The sequence below is a fragment of the Leuciscus leuciscus genome, assembly GCF_965113295.1.
Source record: "Leuciscus leuciscus genome assembly, chromosome: 6".
In the NCBI taxonomy this organism is placed as follows: domain Eukaryota; kingdom Metazoa; phylum Chordata; class Actinopteri; order Cypriniformes; family Leuciscidae; genus Leuciscus; species Leuciscus leuciscus.
Window position 1 is genome coordinate 36689838 of NC_138730.1, and position 24742 is coordinate 36714579.

Below are 24742 nucleotides of genomic sequence, written 5' to 3' on the forward strand. Positions count from 1 at the left end.
AGGAGGTGACTTCACTTAGGCTATCTTTATACATATGGTACTATTTTAGTAACAATAACAGGAAAATAAAACATAAAGACAGTACAATCACAGAAGAACATGAGGGTTAAATGAATAAAATAGTAAATTACAAACAATGTCTTAAATGCTTAACTCTAAAAAGAAGCACAAGAACGTAGTGTTTGGACCAATCACAGGGAACTCATTTACATATACACACCTCGACAGTTTCACTTGGAATAGTTGACTTTGTTTTAGAGATTTAGACAGAATAACAGCATTAAATGAGCAAACACTGAAAATTGTAGAAGAATATGTCTAAATGTTTTTGTTCTTTACATAAATTATTTTATTCGTCACAGTTTTTTTTACTCCTCCAAGTTCCAACCAGAATTGAGAAGTATTTCTCCCTGGTGAGGTGATATAAGGATCTCGCAAACGCTTCATCGATCGGAGCGGTAGGAAGTTCACTGTAGAGGTTACAAACTGGGTGTTAATCACTCGTCCAATCACCTCGGGGAAGGTCTGAGACAAGAGCCAATCGCTGTCCTCGCAGGACATCGTCTGAACAGATGAGCGAGTGCACAGGAAAATGGGTCAAACGCGGTGTTCACGCACAAGACGTTGGTAAGCAAAATAGCGAATCAACTGATGCGATCCCCGTAGACTTGGAAACACTCGCGGCTGGCGCAATGAGTTCAATGTGTGAACCAGTACAAGATGCTGGAACCCAATTCAGACTACTCTCCCACCGCTCTTTTATCTAATTATAATAATAATATAAAATATTTATCAACACTGACCGCTGAGACAATTAGTTGTCTTCAGTTATGGCGGTATTGTGTGCTCTTTTTTATAGGCTAAATAACAATGTTCCAAGTAAACTATTATTTTTTCACACAAGAATACTTTCAATAGAGTTTTCAAACCACAAAAGTGACACAAAATTATAGTAACAGTTCGCTGCTCCTGCCCTAGGCCCATTCACACAAAGAACGATAACTATAAAGATAACTAATGATAATAGCATCCAGTGCATCTAGACTTCTGGGGGCCCTAAACAAAACTTTGTCCAGTGGGCCCCTGTCAGTGCATTCATAAAAAACCCCAAATGACCTCCAACCCCTTAATCTGTTCTTTCAGAGCAGTTTCACTATTAACCAACAACAGTGATTTGAAACGCTTAGTAATACAATAAAAACAATAGGACAAATAAAACCGAAAAAAAGATATGCATGAAATGAACAATTTAGCCTACTACTAATAATAGTCTACTATACAGAAATTGAATAAAGTAATCAAGTGTAAAAATAAATAAATAAAATAAAACATTGCATAGTCTTCACTGTATGAATTAAATCTACATTGATACTTATTAAGTTACTAATGTTATTTAGTGAAGAGCAGTGAATTATTCTCTCGTTTTCTTTTGTTTGAGTAACATTAAATGACAGAGAGAGCAGCGGGTTTATTTAGGCTGCTGTCACTTTAACACCAAATACACAGACACCAGATAAAACAGACAGAATATGAGGGTTAAATAAAAAAATGGCAAATTACAACATATTAAATGCTTAGCTCAAAAAAGACGTAAGCATTAGATTGTAGTGTTTGAACCAATCACAGGGAACTCATTTACATATACCCATCCTCGACACTGGACAGTTTCACTGGGAACAGTTTGTTTTAGACAGAATTGTGGCGTTAAATTAGAAAACACTGAAAAACATAGAAAAATATGTCTAAATGTTAGTGTTCTTTACATAAATTATTTTATTCGTCACAGTTTTTTTTTTTCTCCAACCAGAATTGAGAAGTATTTCTCCCTGGTGAGGTGATATAAGGATCTCGCAAACGCTTCATCGATCGGAGCGGTAGGAAGTTCACTGTAGAGGTTACAAACTGGGTGTTAATCACTCGTCCAATCACCTCGGGGAAGGTCTGAGACAAGAGCCAATCGCTGTCCTCGCAGGACATCGTCTGAACAGATGAGCGAGTGCACAGGAAAATGGGTCAAACGCGGTGTTCACGCTCAAGACGTTGGTAAGCAAAATAGCGAATCAACTGATGCGATCCCCGTAGACTTGGAAACACTCGCGGCTGGCGCAATGAGTTCAATGTGTGAACCAGTACAAGATGCTGGAACCCAATTCAGACTATTCTCCCACCGCTCTTTTATCTAATTATAATAATAATATAAAATATTTATAAATTTAAAGAACAATGACCGCTGAGACAATTAGTTTTAGGCGGTATTGTGTGTATTTTTTATAGGCTAAATAACACTGTTCCAAGTAAACTATTATTTTTTCACACAAGGATATTTCAATAGTGTTTTCAAACCACAAAAGTGACACAAAGTTATAGCAGGCTAACAGTTCGCTGCTCCTGCCCTAGGCCCATTCACACAAAGAACGATAACTACTGATAATAGTATGCAGTACATCTAGACTTCTGGGGGTCCTAAACAAAACTTTGTCCAGGGGGCCCCTGTCAGTGCATTCATATAAACCCCAAAATGACCCCAAACCTCTTAGTCCGATCTTTCAGAGCAGTTTCACTATTAACCAACAACAGTGATTCGAAACGCTTAGTAATACAATAAAAACAATAGGACAAATAAATAAATACATTTAAAAAAGATATGCATGAAATGAACAATTTAGCCTACTACTAATAATAGTCTACTATTCAGATATTGAATTGTACTTTTTTTTAACAAAAATAAAACATTGTATAGTCTTCACTGTATGAATTAAATATAGGCCTACATTGATTCTTATTAAGTTACTTATGTTATTCAGTGAAGAGTAGTGAATGATTCTCTCGTTTTCTTTTGTTGTTTGAGTTGTTTATGTTGTTAACTGAAGACATAACTGGATTTCTCCGTTAAAGCATACGCCAGAAACCCAAAGTAGCCTGTACTTGTCTGTGTTTCTCTCCATCTCGGATCGCGCGGACAGAAAGCCACCTGATGAAAAGCGTCTCTTTTGCAGCTCAATACGCTTTTACACGTGACGTTACATGATTCGACTGAATTGAATGTTACGTATGGTGACAGTGCACCGCTTTAAAGGAAAGGAACGGGTAAAGGCATCATGTTTTCATAATCGTTGGAAGCCAAAATAATTTTTTTTTAACTAAAACACACTCCTATTTTATTCTTGAGATCAAGGTGGCCCCCTGGTGGTTCGGGGGCCCTACGCAACATGGGTAGGCCTACTTTGCGTATGGGGAGGACCGGCACTGATGGCATCCACAACAACATAGGCCTACCATAATGTCCTGTTTATTAAGCGCACGCTCCGTCGTGTTGTGTTCTACTAATGTCAATCGAAAATTGCTGACACAAATTCCCTTAAAAACCTTGATTCCCGAAAGTCATTGAATAATTGAGCAGATGGTACCGTTTTAGTAACAATAACAGGAAAATAAAACATAGACAATCACAACAGAACATGAGGCTTAAATAAATAAAATAGCAAATTACAACATATTAAATGCTTAGCTCAAAAAAGACGTTAGCATCAGATCGGAGTGTTTGAACCAATCACAGGGAACTCATTTACATATACCCAGCCTCGACACTGGACAGTTTCACTTGGAATAGTTTGTTTTAGACAGAATTACGGCATTAAATTAGCAAACACTGAAAAACATAGAAAAATATGTCTAAATGTTAGTGTTCTTTACATAAATGATTTTATCTGTCACAGTTTTTTTTTTTCTCCAACCTGAACTGAGAAGTATTTCTCCCTGGTGAGGTGATATAAGGATCTCGCAAACGCTTCATCGATCGGAGCGGTAGGAAGTTCACTGTAGAGGTTACAAACTGGGTGTTAATCACTCGTCCAATCACCTCGGGGAAGGTCTGAGACAAGAGCCAATCGCTGTCCTCGCAGGACATCGTCTGAACAGATGAGCGAGTGCACAGGAAAATGGGTCAAACGCGGTGTTCACGCTCAAGACGTTGGTAAGCAAAATAGCGAATCAACTGATGCGATCCCCGTAGACTTGGAAACACTCGCGGCTGGCGCAATGAGTTCAATGTGTGAACCAGTACAGGCAGGGCCGGCGCGTCCATATAGGCGAACTAGGCAATTGCCTAGAGCGGCACTTTTGTAAGGGCGGCAAAATGTGTGCCAATCGGGAATGAACAATTCACAAAATAGGCTATATGATTTGCTGAGCTGCCGCTGCGCCGCCCTGCGCCGCCCCGCCCCGCGCCGCCCCGCCCCGCCCCCTGCTCTCACGAGTCATGACTGAGTGATGAGAAGTTCGGATAATTTTACTGACTCTCTTGTTCGATCTCGTTCATAAAAATGAACGAATCTTTATTTGAGTCATTTCGTTAAATTAAGTGGCTTTAAATGTTACACAGCCAAAATCCCCGATCACATCCACCTACGCATAGTATACCGGTATGTATTTGCTTCCTCTTGGCCTAAAGTGTTCCTGCAACGGGAGTGTTCTCTGGCTAGAGCGCAGAACAGCGGAGTTTGTATGGACAGAAGTGAATGCCTGAGCTTGTGTTTTGGGTTAAGCTGCGTTGCTTTGACATTGTGGAAAATATAACAATAGAAACAAAATATAGGCAATTAGCATTTTTACCCATTATTATCAATCTAAATTAATCTCGATTTTAATTTAACTTAATTTCGTTTTTCTTTATGTAAATTTCGTTTTTCTTTATTTAAATTTCGTTTTACTTTATTTAAATTTCGTTTTTTCTTTATTTAAATTTTAAATTTTGTTTTTCTTTATTTAAATGTTTTTTTTCTTTATTTAAATTTCGTTTTTTCTTTATTGAAATTTTACATTTAGTTTTTTTCTTTATTGAAATTTTGTTTTTCTTTATTGAAATTTTGTTTTTCTTAATTTAAATCTACCCTTTACTGTGTCAGTAATTTGTTAGTCAGAAAAATATAGACTACCTTAAAGTATTGCTTAATTTAACAGACATGTGTGTGTGCGTTTTATATTGCTAGTGCAGCGTGGATAGGGGCGTCACCACTTTTGAATAAGAAACAATATCAAGACTATAAAACTCCTCAAAAAACGCGCACACTCTCAAACCTGACTGCACATCACATTTTTGACTTTATTGATTCTGCTTTTATTCCGGAGTCCCTTTTATTTTATTGCTCCGGAGTCGCATATCAGTCACAAAATGCGCCACGAGGAAGAAAAAAACATATATAGCCTAAGTCGCACTGGACTAAGTCGCTTTTTTTTTTTAAATGTATTTCTCTAAAGCGGCAATAAAAGAATGTTTTAAAACTTTCACAGAGACCTCAAACTGAAAGCACAAAGCCTGTCTTTAAATTTAATTTCGTTTTGTATTAATTGTATCTTAATTTTAATCGATGTTTCATCAACCAATTGTCTGGATTCAATAAATAAGAAGAATATATAAGCTATTAGAAAATAGATAATCAGGACACGGAGGCGCTGGCGAACCTGGAGCTCGTCTCATAAATGAACCGAAACTCACCGTGGGCCTATATATAAGGTAGCCTATTGCCTCACAGACCTGAGACATATATATAGCTTGAAATGTCTACTTTTAAGCAGAACAATTCAAAACGAAAGAAAACAGACTGCGCTGCTTATGTAATTCGTATGAAATGTGCATTTCTCTCTGGCGCTGCGAAGATCGCGAGTCGTCAACTTCATCTGTCTAGCCGACAATGACATAAAAAATAACTGTTTTATTAGTAAACAATTAAAATGTCTCCTGCTATATTTTACATATTTGCCTGTTCCTTACAAAACACTGACAGTGGGGTTTTTGACGGGGTTTTTTTGTGTTTTTTTTGAGCAGCTGCGGACAAATTCTTTCGACACACACACACACACACAATATTACGTAACACTCTGCGCTTATGTTTTAAAAAGATAATTTAACATATAAATAAAAAAAATTAAATAGCCCACTTAAAGTGTTTATTACAAATAAATGACTAAATGCTAAAAATTAATACATTTTAATGAACAAACATATGCGTTGCATTTACAATTCTGTGAAAACAGGGGGTGCTGCAGCACCCTCACTTCCCGCGGCCCTGTTCGGACCAGCCCTAGGGGCGGCACAAATGTTTTTCGCCTAGAGCGGCAGAAGTGCACGCGCCGGCCCTGCGTACAGGATGCTGGAACCCAATTCAGACTACTCTCCCACCGCTCTTTTATCTTAAAATAATAATAATATAAAATATTTATCAATTTAAAGAACACTGATCGCTGAGACAATTAGTTTTAGGCGGTATTGTGTGTATTTTTTATAGGCTAAATAACACTGTTCCAAGTAAACTATTATTTTTTCACCCAAGGATATTTCAATAGTGTTTTCAAACCACAAAAGTGACACAAAGTTATAGCAGGCTAACAGTTCGCTGCTCCTGCCCTAAGGCCCATTCACACAAAGAACGATAACTATAACTATTGATAATAGTATGCAGTACATCTAGACTTCTGGGGGCCCTAAACAAAACTTTGTCCAGGGGGCCCCTGTCAGTGCATTCATAAAAACCCCCAAATGACCCCAAACCTCTTAATCCGATCTTTCAGAGCAGTTTCACTATTAACCAACAACAGTGATTCGAAACGCTTAGTAATACAATAAAAACAATAGGACAAATAAATAAATACATTTAAAAAAAATATGCATGAAATGAACAATTTAGCCTACTACTAATAATAGTCTACTATTCAGATATTGAATTGTACTTTTTTTTAACAAAAATAAAACATTGTATAGTCTTCACTTCACTGTATGAATTAAATATAGGCCTACATTGATTCTTATTAAGTTACTTATGTTATTCAGTGAAGAGTAGTGAATGATTCTCTCGTTTTCTTTTGTTGTTTGAGTTGTTTATGTTGTTAACTGAAGACATAACTGGATTTCTCCGTTAAAGCATACGCCAGAAACCCAAAGTAGCCTGTACTTGTCTGTGTTTCTCTCCATCTCAGATCGCGCAGACAGAAAGCCACCTGATGAAAAGCGTCTCTTTTGCAGCTCAATACGCTTTTACACGTGACGTTACATGATTCGACTGAATTGAATGTTACGTATGGTGACAGTGCACCGCTTTAAAGGAAAGGAACGGGTAAAGGCATCATGTTTTCATAATCGTTGGAAGCCAAAATATTTTTTTTTAAACTAAAACACACTCCTATTTTATTCTTGAGATCAAGGTGGCCCCCTGGTGGTTCGGGGGCCCTACGCAACATGGGTAGGCCTACTTTGCGTATGGGGAGGACCGGCACTGATGGCATCCACAACAACATAGGCCTACCATAATGTCCTGTTTATTAAGCGCACGCTCCGTCGTGTTGTGTTCTACTAACGTCAATCGAAAATTGCTGACACAAATTCCCTTAAAAACCTTGATTCCCGAAAGTCATTGAATAATTGAGCAGATGGTACCGTTTTAGTAACAATAACAGGAAAATAAAACATAGACAATCACAACAGAACATGAGGCTTAAATAAATAAAATAGCAAATTACAACATATTAAATGCTTAGCTCAAAAAAGACGTAAGCATCAGATCGGAGTCTTTGAACCAATCACAGGGAACTAATTTACATATACCCAGCCTCGACACTGGACAATTTCACTTGGAATAGTTTGTTTTAGACAGAATTACGGCATTAAATTAGCAAACACTGAAAAACATAGAAAAATATGTCTAAATGTTAGTGTTCTTTACATAAATGATTTTATCTGTCACAGTTTGTTTTTTTTCTCCAACCAGAATTGAGAAGTATTTCTCCCTGGTGAGGTGATATAAGGATCTCGCAAAAGCTTCATCGATCGGAGCGGTAGGAAGTTCACTGTAGAGGTTACAAACTGGGTGTTAATCACTCGTCCAATCACCTCGGGGAAGGTCTGAGACAAGAGCCAATCGCTGTCCTCGCAGGACATCGTCTGAACAGATGAGCGAGTGCACAGGAAAATGGGTCAAACGCGGTGTTCACGCACAAGACGTTGGTAAGCAAAATAGCGAATCAACTGATGCGATCCCCGTTATGGGATGAATATAGTATCAAAATGATTAACACGTGCAAGCACACTTATCAATGAACTTGATACATGTTGCAGAAATGTTTTATCCATGCCTTTCAACTTGCGTGTGCAGAATTCTAAATTGAATGAATGTGAAGCAATTTGTACAAATATAGACATTTTTGTGAATACAAATGTTTTCCTTTGTATTAGTGTATCATAATTTGCGCATGCAACAAAGAAGATGTGCATGTGTGGATCAGGTGACACGCGTGCATTCATTGACATCTTTTCTGAGTCGATCTCATTTGATTCATTTGGATTTTGACACTTTCTTTTCGCGGTTTTTAAGCATTTCACAACCCACACACAAACAACTACAAATGAATAGGCCTGGTGCTAATTATTAATGTGTGCACAACTACCCATCTATTTGACAAATTCACAAATGTGCGTCACTACATTTAAACTAATACAATACAACTTGTGTGTGCAAAATCCAAAATCACATGAATGTGCAGCATTTTGTACAAATAGAGACATAGTTGTTAATACAAAACCTCGATTTTGTATTAATGTAGGCCAGAATTTGTGCATGCAACAAGTAAGATGTGTATTTGTGGATGAGGTGACACGCGTGCATTCATTGACTCGTTTCTGAGTCGATCCTATTTGATTCATTTGGATTTTGAGACTTTCATTTCGCGGGTTTCGCCTTGCACGATCCACACACAGATGTCGGAGAAAACCTGCTACCACTAGATGGCAGTATTCTGCTGAAACAGACAACGGCAGCATAATCAAGCGTTCTTCCCCATTTAAGACGCTTAATGAGAGTGATATTGAAGCACCAAATTTAGTACACAATATAGGCCTACCTTATTAATAAAGCATACTTTATAGAGGCAAACAGATTACATCAGATTATGAACAACACCCATAGAAAACCATTATAAAACGCTTAACGTGCAATCGCGCGTTGCATGTTCAATAAGGTGTATTGGCTACTGAGTTTAAATATCACCGTCTTACTGCATTGACGTTTAGCTTTTTCTTTATAATATGCTCTATGGGAGGAAAACTATATAGCCTACAGACAAGAGCCTACATGAACGCGACGCGCGGCGTTTCAAGTTAATAAAATTGTCCTTCCTGAGCCTGTTAAAAAGAAAAAGATTAACATGAAATTCTGCAGTTGCGTTTAACTTTGCATGTGTATGGGAGAGCATCTGGTCCGAGAGCGCAGTGAAGTAAGTTTTAGGTTTGATATTCGCCCATTTTATAAAGGGACCATCTGCAAATTCCACTCACAGTCAAAAAAATATAAACGTCCAGTCATTCATTCAAATGAACATACCTCCAAGGTTATAGTAAATGCCTAGTGGGCAGATTGACTTAGCCTACTGTTACTGTATGTACAGCCAATATCTCGACTGAACAGTACCATTTTTTAAATTACTGTAAATTGTTTTTCTATTCATGTTCCAAAGGTTGTGTAGTACGTTCCTAGTGATAATTCAGGTGAAATTATGCATTATTCACCTGTAGTAAGTCACCAAAAACCCGTTTGGTTAATTACAGTAATTTTTGTATAAAATAATAATTGTTTACTGTAAATAGGCTACATGAAGAGAGGTATTGGGACAATTTCACCTGTAGTAAGCCAGTCTAGTCACTAGGAACATACTACAACCATTTTGAACATGAAAAAACCCATTTTGGTGAATTACAGTATTTTTCTGCAGAATACAGGCTACATACATGAAGGGAAGTATTGTCCAAATTTTACTTGTAAATCAGTCTTACAGGAACCTTCTACGAGCTTTGGAATTTGAAAAAGTCTGTTTTTAAATATTAAAAGTAATTTGAATTAAAACAAATTATACGTTTTAACGCAGTTAGTGGAATTGGCAGGCGTTCCCTTTTGCATCATGAGCTGTGGTTAGCGCGTCAAAGCATTCTCATGTAGAAATATGCAGCTATACACACGTAGGGACAGTTGATTTTCAATTAATATTTCATATCGATATACAATGGTTGCATATTGTTAAAACTCATCGTGCTATAGTCAGACTATAGCCTATAACAGTGGCTTAAGGGTCAAGGGAAAACAAATGTACTGCGAAAATCGTCTTTAACATTTAAAAACAGACATTTTCAAATTCCATATGTATACAATGTGTAGTCAGATAAAAATAAGCATATAATATGAACGCAACTGCGAAACTTCACGGTTTTTTTAACAGAAAGGAAAATTTTATTAACTTGAAACGCCGCGCGTCGCGTTCATGTAGGCTCTTGTCTGTAGGCTATATAGTTTTCCTCCCATAGAGCATATTATTAAGAAAAAGCTAAACGTCAATGCAGTAAGACGGTGATATTTAAACTCAGTAGCCAATAGCTACACCTTGAACATGCAACGCGCGATTGCACGTTAAGCGTTTTATAATGGTTTTCTATGGGTGTTGTTCATAATCTGATGTAATCTGTTTGCCTCTATAAAGTATGCTTTATTAATAAGGTAGGACTATATTGTGTACTAAATTTGGTGCTTCAATATCACTCTCATTAAGCGTCTTAAATGGGGAAGAACGCTTGATTATGCTGCCGTTGTCTGTTTCAGCAGAATACTGCCATCTAGTGGTAGCAGGTTTTCTCCGACATCTGTGTGTGGATCGTGCAAGGCGAAACCCGCGAAATGAAAGTCTCAAAATCCAAATGAATCAAATAGGATCGACTCAGAAACGAGTCAATGAATGCACGCGTGTCACCTCATCCACAAATACACATCTTACTTGTTGCATGCACAAATTCTGGCCTACATTAATACAAAATCGAGGTTTTGTATTAACAACTATGTCTCTATTTGTACAAAATGTTGCACATTCATGTGATTTTGGATTTTGCACACACAAGTTGTATTGTATTAGTTTAAATGTAGTGACGCACATTTGTGAATTTGTCAAATAGATGGGTAGTTGTGCACACATTAATAATTAGCACCAGGCCTATTCATTTGTAGTTGTTTGTGTGTGGGTTGTGAAATGCTTAAAAACCACGAAAAGAAAGTCTCAAAATCCAAATGAATCAAATGAGATCGACTCAGAAAAGACGTCAATGAATGCACGCGTGTCACCTGATCCACACATGCACATCTTCTTTGTTGCATGCGCAAAAATGTCTCTATTTGTACAAATTGCTTCACATTCATTCAATTTTGAATTCTGCACACGCAAGTTGAAAGGCATGGATAAAACATTTCTGCAACATGTATCAAGTTCATTGATAAGTGTGCTTGCACGTGTTAATCATTTTGATACTATATTCATCCCATAATCCCCGTAGACTTGGAAACACTCGCGGCTGGCGCAATGAGTTCAATGTGTGAACCAGTACAAGATGCTGGAACCCAATTCAGACTACTCTCCCACCGCTCTTTTATCTTAAAATAATAATAATAATATAAAATATTTATCAATTTAAAGAACACTGATCGCTGAGACAATTAGTTTTAGGCGGTATTGTGTGTATTTTTTATAGGCTAAATAACACTGTTCCAAGTAAACTATTATTTTTTCACACAAGGATATTTCAATAGTGTTTTCAAACCACAAAAGTGACACAAAGTTATAGCAGGCTAACAGTTCGCTGCTCCTGCCCTAGGCCCATTCACACAAAGAACGATAACTATAAAGATAACTAATGATAATAGCATCCAGTGCATCTAGACTTCTGGGGGCCCTAAACAAAACTTTGTCCAGGGGGCCCCTGTCAGTGCATTCATAAAAACCCCAAAATGACCCCAAACGTCTTAATCCGATCTTTCAGAGCAGTTTCACTATTAACCAACAACAGTGATTCGAAACGCTTAGTAATACAATAAAAACAATAGGACAAATAAATAAATACATTTAAAAAAGATATGCATGAAATGAACAATTTAGCCTACTACTAATAATAGTCTACTATTCAGATATTGAATTGTACTTTTTTTTAACAAAAATAAAACATTGTATAGTCTTCACTGTATGAATTAAATACAGGCCTACATTGATTCTTATTAAGTTACTTATGTTATTCAGTGAAGAGTAGTGAATGATTCTCTCGTTTTCTTTTGTTGTTTGAGTTGTTTATGTTGTTAACTGAAGACATAACTGGATTTCTCCGTTAAAGCATACGCCAGAAACCCAAAGTAGCCTGTACTTGTCTGTGTTTCTCTCCATCTCGGATCGCGCGGACAGAAAGCCACCTGATGAAAAGCGTCTCTTTTGCTTTTACACGTGACGTTACATGATTCGACTGAATTGAATGTTACGTATGGTGACAGTGCACTGCTTTAAAGGAAAGGAACGGGTAAAGGCATCATGTTTTCATAATCGTTGGAAGCCAAAATAATTTTTTTTTAACTAAAACACACTCCTATTTTATTCTTGAGATCAAGGTGGCCCCCTGGTGGTTCGGGGGCCCTACGCAACATGGGTAGGCCTACTTTGCGTATGGGGAGGACCGGCACTGATGGCATCCACAACAACATAGGCCTACCATAATGTCCTGTTTATTAAGCGCACGCTCCGTCGTGTTGTGTTCTACTAACGTCAATCGAAAATTGCTGACACAAATTCCCTTAAAAACCTTGATTCCCGAAAGTCATTGAATAATTGAGCAGATGGTACCGTTTTAGTAACAATAACAGGAAAATAAACCAGTCTTTGAACCAATCACAGGGAACTAATTTACATATACCCAGCCTCGACACTGGACAGTTTCACTTGGAATAGTTTGTTTTAGACAGAATTACGGCATTAAATTAGCAAACACTGAAAAACATAGAAAAATATGTCTAAATGTTAGTGTTCTTTACATAAATTATTTTATCTGTCACAGTTTGTTTTTTTTCTCCAACCAGAATTGAGAAGTATTTCTCCCTGGTGAGGTGATATAAGGATCTCGCAAACGCTTCATCGATCGGAGCGGTAGGAAGTTCACTGTAGAGGTTACAAACTGGGTGTTAATCACTCGTCCAATCACCTCGGGGAAGGTCTGAGACAAGAGCCAATCGCTGTCCTCGCAGGACATCGTCTGAACAGATGAGCGAGTGCACAGGAAAATGGGTCTAAACGCGGTGTTCACGCTCAAGACGTTGGTAAGCAAAATAGCGAATCAACTGATGCGATCCCCGTAGACTTGGAAACACTCGCGGCTGGCGCAATGAGTTCAATGTGTGAACCAGTACAAGCTGCTGGAACCCAATTCAGACTACTCTCCCACCGCTCTTTTATCTTAAAATAATAATAATATAAAATATTTATCAATTTAAAGAACACTGACCGCTGAGACAATTAGTTTTAGGCGGTATTGTGTGTATTTTTTATAGGCTAAATAACACTGTTCCAAGTAAACTATTATTTTTTCACACAAGGATATTTCAATAGTGTTTTCAAACCACAAAAGTGACACAAAGTTATAGCAGGCTAACAGTTCGCTGCTCCTGCCCTAAGGCCCATTCACACAAAGAACGATAACTATAACTATTGATAATAGTATGCCGTACATCTAGACTTCTGGGGGTCCTAAACAAAACTTTGTCCAGGGGGCCCCTGTCAGTGCATTCATAAAAACCCCAAAATGACCCCAAACCTCTTAATCCGATCTTTCAGAGCAGTTTCACTATTAACCAACAACAGTGATTCGAAACGCTTAGTAATACAATAAAAACAATAGGACAAATAAATAAATACATTTAAAAAAGATATGCATGAAATGAACAATTTAGCCTACTACTAATAATAGTCTACTATTCAGATATTGAATTGTACTTTTTTTTAACAAAAATAAAACATTGTATAGTCTTCACTGTATGAATTAAATATAGGCCTACATTGATTCTTATTAAGTTACTTATGTTATTCAGTGAAGAGTAGTGAATGATTCTCTCGTTTTCTTTTGTTGTTTGAGTTGTTTATGTTGTTAACTGAAGACATAACTGGATTTCTCCGTTAAAGCATACGCCAGAAACCCAAAGTAGCCTGTACTTGTCTGTGTTTCTCTCCATCTCGGATCGCGCGGACAGAAAGCCACCTGATGAAAAGCGTCTCTTTTGCAGCTCAATACGCTTTTACACGTGACGTTACATGATTCGACTGAATTGAATGTTACGTATGGTGACAGTGCACCGCTTTAAAGGAAAGGAACGGGTAAAGGCATCATGTTTTCATAATCGTTGGAAGCCAAAATATATTTTTTTAAACTAAAACACACTCCTATTTTATTCTTGAGATCAAGGTGGCCCCCTGGTGGTTCGGGGGCCCTACGCAACATGGGTAGGCCTACTTTGCGTATGGGGAGGACCGGCACTGATGACATCCACAACAACATAGGCCTACCATAATGTCCTGTTTATTAAGCGCACGCTCCGTCGTGTTGTGTTCTACTAATGTCAATTGAAAATTGCTGACAAAAATTCCCTTAAAAACCTTGATTCCCGAAAGTCATTGAATAATTGAGCAGATGGTACCGTTTTAGTAACAATAACAGGAAAATAAACCAGTCTTTGAACCAATCACAGGGAACTAATTTACATATACCCAGCCTCGACACTGGACAGTTTCACTTGGAATAGTTTGTTTTAGACAGAATTACGGCATTAAATGAGCAAACACTGAAAAACATAGAAAAATATGTCTAAATGTTAGTGTTCTTTACATAAATTATTTTATCTGTCACAGTTTTTTTTTTTCCTCCAACCAGAATTGAGAAGTATTTCTCCCTGGTGAGGTGATATAAGGATCTCGCAAACGCTTCATCGATCGGAGCGGTAGGAAGTTCACTGTAGAGGTTACAAACTGGGTGTTAATCACTCGTCCAATCACCTCGGGGAAGGTCTGAGACAAGAGCCAATCGCTGTCCTCGCAGGACATCGTCTGAACAGATGAGCGAGTGCACAGGAAAATGGGTCAAACGCGGTGTTCACGCACAAGACGTTGGTAAGCAAAATAGCGAATCAACTGATGCGATCCCCGTAGACTTGGAAACACTCGCGGCTGGCGCAATGAGTTCAATGTGTGAACCAGTACAAGATGCTGGAACTCAATTCAGACTACTCTCCCACCGCTCTTTTTTTTATTATCTATAAAATATAACAATGTTATAAGTTCCTGCCAAGTAAAACTGTCTCTAAATTGTATAAAGCACTACAGAAACGAAATGGAAATACCTATTAAGTCAAAATGGGAAAAAGAGCTGTGTGGGGAAGTGTCAGAGGGTGATTGGCTTTCGATGTGCGTGACACAACAGACGTCTACTAGTTCTAAAAGATGGAGGGAATTTGGGTGGAAGAGTCTGGTCAGATTTTTCATTACACCTCATAATATTATTAATAACCAAAGGGGTGAACAACAGCAATGCTGGCGACAGTGTGGACATTGGAATGGCAATCACTCTCATTTGGACGTGCCCAAAGTTAGAACAATTCTGGGACAGTATCTTTTTAATTACTGGGAGGATAATGGGTTATGTCATCCCTAAAGACCCTAAGATTTTCTTGTTAGGTCTACTACCTGGTGAGGTGGTCCAAAAAGACGACATTTATCTTTTTAAAATTCTAATGATTGCATGTTAAAAGGCTATCACTCGGTCTTGGTTAAAGATTGACCCACCTCGGACTGAACAATGGAAAGAAATAGTAGGCCTACACTCAATGGAGAAGATGACATACTTTCTACGTATCAAAGGACACATAGCCTATATAATAAGCGCTGGACAAAATGGTTTGCATATAAAGAAGCGGAACAATGTTAATACTTAATTTTGTTACAATATCTAGTGCCCCTTGTTCTTTGTTTATGCTGTGTTGTAAATAAGAAAAATGCCAAATAAAGAGTATAAAAATTATATATATATATATATATATATATATATATATATATATATATATATATATATATATATATAACAATGTAAGATATAAAATATATTAGCCTACTAAAGTATGGTGGATTCGTTGTTAAGGATTTTTTCGTTCAACTGGAAAGGTTCTGAAAGTCATTCCAATGATATTGCTTATCTGTCCTTATCGGTGCCCTTTTCTTAAGAGTAGAAAAGGGAAGTAAATCCTTTTACTTTTTATATAGGCCTACAATAGCAAACACTGTTGAAAAGGGTTGGCTACAATTTTATTACAATACCATATAAACTGTTATGGAGTTGGCATGCTGAGGTAACCATATAAACAGTTTGCTGATCCATCATCAACAAAAATGCATTTATTATTGCTTTAACATGACATAATCTCAAATCAGTGTTTTGTTTTTCAACGTATCAGTTGACTATCTAAAAATGTTTTTCGTGAGACTAATATTAATAGAAAATTGCGGACGAATTCCCTTAAAACCCCATTGAACAGCCAATTGAGCACAATAGAAATATCTATCTTATGTCTATTGACTGTCACTTTTCTAAAGGCAAATGTCATAATATATTAATTTGTATAGAGGCTATACTAATTTAACTTTTGATGGCACCGTGCAATCCTTTAACTGAAAGAATTTAGTCTTAAGTAGGCTATCATAAGAATTTTTCATCTGTAAGAATACATAATCTTTTTTATTTCGTGTCATGACAGTGGTGACTGTTACTATCGGCTATCATTAGACATAATACCAAGTTAGCACCGTTTTACCAAGTGGGTAACTATGGTTACCACCACGGTAAATCTTTGAAATGACAATAAGCGCGTGGCTCCGGGTTTATCATAGAACAGTTACCCAAACGACTTTCCCGCTGGAAACAACCTAGTCGCTCACATTTACTCGCCGTCTTAACATTCACACTCTCAAACGGTGCTTTTGATTCTTCTGTGAAGGCTGGCTGTGTGGTTATGTGTGTTTCGTGCCTTCACTGCTCGGTGTTCCAGTACCGCGCCCGGATGGAAATGTGTCTTCCGGGGAAAAGCTGCTTTCAGCAAACGAGACACCGAGCACATCACGCCACACAGCCTGGACATCTGCAGCTTTCAACAGAAGCTTGTGCCTTTCTAAGAACGCAAGCGGTTTGAGACGCAGATCTATGGCCAGACCTATGCGTCCCAGAGGGGAGAAGAGCCGTGGAAAATCTGATAGAGACCCGTAAGAGCTCAAACCTCGAATTTTGCTATTTCATTCTGATCTTAGTGCCGTCATTCATGGATGTGCACGCAGAGGCGGGTCCGTTGCACGTGCAGACGGTGGATGAGCCACCGGGAGGCGCCACCGTGACCGTGGATGCCGCACAGTTTCAGGTCCAAACGGTGCTGGGGATCGACGGGGAGTTCAGCGAGGATGACTTGCAGCTGGGCGCTGGAGCTCAAACACCGCTGGCTGATCCGATCTCAGAGATCGAGAACGAGGATGGTGCGTGTGCTGGGACGGACACACCGGGCGAGGACATCGCCGGGCAGAGCGCGGGGAAAACGGAAACAGTGGGCTCCAGTTGCAGCAACGAGAGCTGCATCCCGACCCCAGGCTGTCGGATCTGCTTTCAGGGAGCCGAGCAGGTGAAGTAGGGCCGTTCATTTCACCGTTTGCGCTATTTATTGTGGGTCTATGCATGTTTATATGCATCACACCGACGTCTTTGGTTGTTCCAGGATTGTGCGCCATTCAGAATTGAATTGAGAATGCCCTAATTCCTTGATTTGAACCAAGTTTGAATTAAAGTAGTAAATGAAAAAGAAGTTTAGCAGATGCTTTTCCAGAGCGACTTATGAGTAACTCCACAAGCAATTTGTCAAAAGAGTTAACCAACATTAGTAGCCTAGTGCAAAATAAAGGTGTAAAAAATAAATAAATATATATGTATATGTGTACATATATATATATATATACATATATATATAGTACTGTGCAAAAGCCAGTTATTTATATCTTTTGCTGTAGTGTGTCAGTAGGAAATATCAGTTCACATTTCCAAACATTCCTTTTGCAATTAATTGCAATAATCCAGTGATATTTTTGTATGCACAAGGAGTCTGACAACAGCCGGTGCTTCACACAGAGATCTAATCTCACATCAAGTCAGTCTGGGATTACATGAAGAAACAGACTAAAAACTGAGACAAGACTAAATCCAGAAGAACTGCAGCAATGTCCAAGACAATTGAAAAAAGAAAAGAAAAAAACCACCTGCAAAGCTACAGTTCTGTGAAAAGTTTTAGGCACTTGTGCAAAAATGCTGTATAGTGAGGGTGCTTTAAAAAAAAACGTCATAAATAGATTTTATTTATCATTTAACTTCTATTAACTAAATCAAATCAGTATTTGGTGTGACCACTCTGCGTTTAAAACAGATTTTGTCCAGGTTTACTTTTTTCAGGTAGCTTTGCAGGAAGGTTTCTTCAAGCATCTTGGAGACGGTGCCACAGTTCTTCTGGATTTAGTCTGTCTCAGTTTTTAGTCTGTTTCTTCATGTAATCCCAGACGGACTTGATGTGAAATTAGATCTCCGTGTGGAGCATACCTGCTGTTGTCAGACTCCTTGCTCATACAAAAATCTCACAAGATTACTAAAATTAATGGCAAAAGGAATGTTTGGAAATGTAAACTGATATTTCCTGCTGACACACTACAGCAAAATAAATAAATAACTGGCTTAAAACCTTTTTGTGCGTGTGTGTGTGAAAATACTAACATAATTACTAAATATAATATATATAAGACTTTTGCGCTGTAATGTATATTAACTTTTGTGGACAGGGTGGATGAGCAGTTTCCCAGAATGCACTACCTATGTTGAATCTCAGAACTGAATTACAACTGAATTACAATTCAGTAAATTCCTTTTCCTATCATTCCAATTCAACTTCAGTTTCAACTGTTGAGGTGTGGCCAATGCAATTCAAATTCAAGCTAATATATAACAACAGAGCCAGTGCTTGAATTCAAGATCCAGATGTCCCATCCTAATGTTGTCCTACACAGGTAACAATATAGCAATTCATAAATACTGTACATCCAGCTGCTGACAAGTGTTAGGACAGTCTGAGTAATATAAACATTGTAAACATCTTTTTAATTTATTATGGGCCTACATAATTCATGCAATTATTAGAATATCGGAAACCTCAGTGATTCGTAATGCTTTAAACAGACAGTGTGGTGGTGTGTGTGTGTCGGTGAGATCCATTAGAATATGTGCTGCTCCATTCATGTCTAATGCTCTTCACTTCCTGCAGCTAATGTGCTTCCTCGAGGCGCCTTGTGTTTGTGTATGTGTGTGTGCGAAAGTGTTCCACTTTGTTTCAGACTCATTACAGTTCCAAATGAGGATGTTTCTGAAATAATTCATGAAGTCACAGATGAATCATTTCCCATCCACTCACTGAGATGAAGCTCTGTCAATGTGTATAGTGTTTCATTCACTCAAGATGTTCTCCTCATTTAGAGGAAACAGCTCGATCTGCCCCATTGTTCATGGCTCCACAAACGCAATGCTCAACTCATCTTCAAAGGCACATGATAAAACCGCCATCAATCGTCTGTGTTGTGTGTTTTGATTGGCTGATTGTGTGTGTTGGCTGTGATTGGCTGCAGGGGGAGCTGCTGAGCCCGTGCCGCTGTGCTGGTTCTGTTCGACATGCCCATCAGCAGTGTCTGCTCAAGTGGATCAGTGAGAAGGGCTCCTGGAGCTGTGAACTCTGCAACTACAGATTCAACATCCTGCCTATACATATCAAACCACCACAACAGGTAAACACACACACACAGGGATTTATAATATAGGAGTGTCTATTTACACTAACTCCGCCCACTGACGTCTGGTGGCAAAATTATGGAAGACGGTAGATTAGGCGTGTGGCAGAAAGTTTTGATTGAAATCGACCCGAGTTCGAGTGCCAAACTCGTTCTTCTCCCTTTTCCCATCACATATCAGATCGGAAAGGCATTTATTTTCAATAAAAAGTAAGAAAATATTTATAAGTATAAAAAGCATCTAACTACTATTACACTTATTGCAAAGAAAATACTGCTATTTTCACATAGTGTAAACAACAGAATCTATTGCTATTTAAACAAACAGTGTAAATAGTGTGTTTTAATAGTGTAATAGTATTGCTAAGAAAATATGCTATTTTCACTTAGTGTAAATAGCATCTATTTATGCTGCCTTATGGTATATTGGTCAGGACTTTACTGTACAGTACTTTTTTAGTTGACAAATTAAAGAATCGCTCAATTGTTTTTCAGATGTGCTTTAATTTCCATTTGATGATGTCACTCTAATTGTGATTCTAATTGTATTTGTGCCATTAGAAATGTTACTCGAGTCATAAACATGTTCAAAAAACATAACATATAATGAATAACGTAAGTCTTACAAAAGTGTATATCACAGTAATTGTTCCTGGTTCATTTTGAATCAAAAAATGATTCATGGTTCAGTAATGGCTCTGAACAATTTACTTACTGATTCAAATGACTAAAGGCCTGTTCACACCAAGAACAATAACTATAAAGATACTGACATTAACATCCACACCAACATTATTATAAGCTTGTGGTGCAGTAATATCATCTGCCGCTTTACATGCTGGAGCTCTTTGAAGTCGGATGGATTGTGATTGGCTGTCAATGTTTTTATTGTTCGTCAGCTGGAAATAAGATTTTCAAAAAGTGATTCCTTAGTGTAATTGTCATTATAGTTGTGGTGTGAACTTCACTATTCTTATAGAATTAGATCCATTATTAAAACTTTATACATGTAGTTATAATTATCGTCCTTGAAGTGAACGCCCCTTAACGAGCGAGTTCACAGTGGTTTTGAGATTCATTTTGACTGATTCGGTAAAACAAACCAGTCATTTGTTCATGAATTGGACAACACATATTGTGCTGTCGCCAATGCCGACTACATTCTAAATAATAATAATAATAATAAAATATATATTTTTGTCACATTTGTGTTTATATTAGTTGCAGTCTGGAGCTGTGACCGGTGTGTTTGTATGTTTTGCCAGTGGCAGACTGTCACCATGACTCTGGTGGAGAAGGTTCAGGTCATTGCAGTGATGCTGGGTGGCATCTTCCTATTGGCCAGTGTGTCGTGGCTGCTGTGGTCAGCACTGAGTCCAGAGGCGCTATGGCAACGGAGTGACATCCTGTTCCAGATCTGCTATGGCATGTATGCAGTCATGGACCTTGTGTGTATTGGTGAGACACTAATAGATACACTCAAACCACATTAGTCCTATACAAAGCCCTTTTCTCAAGCTACTATATGCAGATTTTGCGAGTGCATCGGAAATAATCTTAAAAAAAGACATTGATTCAAAATCCCAAGGTCTTTTAGTCTATTTTAGTTGATGCATCAACAAAACATCAAACTTATTTTAAGCGTGCCTCCCATCCAATAATTACAATAAGCTTTGTTACTTTTGAAATTAAACCTGAGAATGTGAATGTTTGAAAGTCTCAGCTTCAAGTTCAAATTCTGTCAATTGTATCATGAAATTCAAACAATAAATACCATTTTGGCGCTCTTTAGTTATAGCAGTTATACAATTTACTGAAATGTATCATGACTCATGTAATCCCTCAATCACGGTTTAAACTGTGGAAAGATGTTAGTAAAACCAGCTTGTAAACAATGTCAAATTACATTCAATGTCCATAACTCAATATTATTTAACTAGAAAAAAACTCGAGAGAAGAGCATTTTTATTTTTTATTATTCATATTTTTTACTTATCCTGTTAGTGATATTTAGGCCTGGTTTCACAGACAGGGCTTAGATTAAGCCAGGATTAGGCCTATAGTTCAATTATATTGTTAAAATATAAAAGCCGCCTTATGTGTAATTTAAATGTTTGTATACAACACTTATGAGTTTTGATTATTATATCTAAAAATAAATAACAATTTAATTTAATAGTTTTGTCTTGTTTAGTCGCAGCTTTAGTTCAGTTCTTTTTTTTCCTCAAGCAAATTTGACGTACTGCACTATATATATACAAATTAATCCACATCGAATCACATTAAAATCAGAATCAAATCATGAAATCTGTCAATAACCAGCCCTACTAAAAAATGTGTGTTTACATGTGCATTTGTGTTTCAGGTCTGATTGTTCATGAAGGTGGTGCCGTGTACAATGTGCTCTTGCGCTGGCGGGCCGTTAATCTCTTCTGGGATGTCCATAACTACGATAAAAGCCGAGACCTGGAGACCACACACAGCCTTCACCGCAACCTGTGGCTGCCTCTGACACACACACACACAGTCTCCAACGCACACTCACAAACCACCCGACTGGAGTCATCACCTCGATGCCCCCTCCACCTCTTCTCCATGTGCCTGAATGTGACCTCTGACCTCCCCCCACAAGAGCAAAGCTCAGGCGAGCACGTCGTCAGGGTCACGTCAGTTTGACATGATATTAACTCTTTCAGGGACCAATCCACTCTCCCTGCACCATCCTGTTGTGGGAGGGGCTAAACAGTGGGAGGGGCCTCAGTGTTGGGAGGAGCCTTACTTGAAAAGCACTTTAGAAGATACGCAAACTGATTCAAATTATATATTGAATTGTTACTTCGAGCCTGGAGTTCTGGATCAGCCTTTGAGCATCGAAGTAAGACTACAAAGCACACACAGACTTAAAATTATAATGCACACAAAATGTATTACTGCTGTTAGACAAATGAATGTTTCTTTTAAACTAACCTTTTTCGTTCAGGTTTTCAATTTCCATACTGATAAACTAGTGGCAGTCGCATGGAACTTTCAAATTGGTTGTGAAGCAGCCATTCCTCCCCTTATTCACCATGGTAAAATATATCCACACAAAACAAACGAGTGCTGATACATTTGAAAGAAATTCATGGTAGTTTTTCTAGGGCTAATCAATGTAATCAATTATGTAATAATTATAAAATAATTATTTATAACTACCCATTTTACAAAAAGAGTGTTTAAAGAATAACATTTTAGTACAAAAATATTGGTAATTCTTACCTCATGGTTCGTTTTGTTTAGGATACATCATATCCGGTCAGGCGGTCATATACGGTCTAGCTGCAAATGTTCAAATACTACATCAAAAAAGCTGCGAAAACATTGATTTTACGAGGAAGTAGTGGAGAAACGGGGGATATCAAAAAAGAAAACATTCAAATAAAATATTCAAAAACTACATGCGTTTTTCAAAAACGATGTACAGTAGAGAAGCATACGCAATTTGTCACAGTGCTAACAATAATCATAAACAATGCCAGGTTTATTAGAAAGCTAGATTAGGGAACAAGCTAGAACATAGGAGCTCTGCATTACATTGGATTTATTTTATTATTTTTTCAGAAATGTGAGTAGTGTTTGCTTGTGTAAAACATGGCACCACAATGCTAGGCTGTTGTGGGTGGTTGGGTGGGCGGTTGCATATGATATAGATGCAAAAGTTCAAATATTTCAACACAAGCTCAAATCGGATCCCAAAATTCTGCATACGCATATATTCGTAATTCCACACAGCTCCCATACTACTCTCCATTGGAAATGAATGATGGTCTGTTGTTTGTCAGAGATAGTAAAACAAAAGTACATTGATTTCACAAGGAAGTAGTGGAGAAACCAAGGGATTTCAAATGTTCAACAAACATTGAGAAAACGTCAACTTTGTAGGCATATGATCTGTGTCAATATGACATTCATATAAGTGAGTCCAGCTCTCATTTTACTCTATTCCCACGTGATTTTAAATGACCCTCAGAAAGATCTTACACATTGTCATCTGCCAATGCTTAAGTGCCCTACATCTCATGTTGTGTGTATTACCGCAAAAAACTAAATAGACAGACTTTGGACTATTAGTCTAGACTCATGCAAAATGCATTAAGTAATGGGGTTGGTGGTTAGATATTGCAGTAAACTGTGATGCTGGTAATGTGCCCTTAAGATACCAAACCCTGACTGAGTGATTTCAGAAGCTACTTGAGACAGATATACATGTTATATATAATGTTAGGAGTGTAATAATTACAAATGTATGTTTTAACATCATAAGCACATTGAAAGCCTTCTTAAAACATCTTAAAAGAAGTCTATGTAGAAAATGCAAATACATTCTGCAGATATTCACACAAAATCTGCACTGAAAATACTAAAAAGTCTGCTGATTCCATCTGGGCACGTTGTACTTCAGCTCTGGAAACTTGACCAGCGTTCATGATTTGGTGCTAACTGATAAGCATAGTCTACAAAAGATTTCATTCAGATGTCTCAGAGGCATTCAAAGTGTTAAATGAGATGATTTCTCATGATTCTGCGCTGCAAAGAGGGAACGTGGATGAACATTTTAATGAATGTAAGAGTCTTTGAATTTTGTTATATTTATTGCCTATAAACTAATGCACAGTAAAGATACAAAATGAGAAAGATTTTCCTGTTGTTTTAGTATTTTTATAGGCTTAGAGTAGAAAAATAATAGGACCATAGGGAGGAAAATCCAATAGTATAATCACAATCTTGCAGTTCAACAGAAAAGGTTTATAAAATATACAGCTCCTCAGAATTATATAATATACAATATAAACATTGCACATATAAAACAGACTTTAAGGAGAATCTGTGTGTGTTTGCATATCTGTGTTTGTGTTTTTTTTAAAGGCACTGGATTGAGTGCTGCTTATTTCGGGGACTGGACTTTCTGCCTGCAGAATTCCAAAGAAATGCAACTGGACTTGATTTAAAATGTAAATACAACATAAAA

The 24742-nt window shown here is 37.6% G+C and overlaps 1 protein-coding gene across 1 annotated transcript; it reads left to right on the forward strand.

Moving 5' to 3' along the window:
• Nucleotides 1-16755: 16755 nt before the first annotated feature.
• Nucleotides 16756-24702, forward strand: marchf11 (membrane-associated ring finger (C3HC4) 11). Its single transcript, XM_082173659.1, has 4 exons — nt 16756-17540; nt 19576-19731; nt 21000-21192; nt 22100-24702. Exons 1-4 carry the CDS (start codon nt 17190-17192, stop codon nt 22408-22410), a joined length of 1011 nt encoding a protein of 336 aa, XP_082029785.1. The 5' UTR covers nt 16756-17189; the 3' UTR covers nt 22411-24702.
• The last annotated feature ends 40 nt before the right edge of the window (nt 24703-24742 follow it).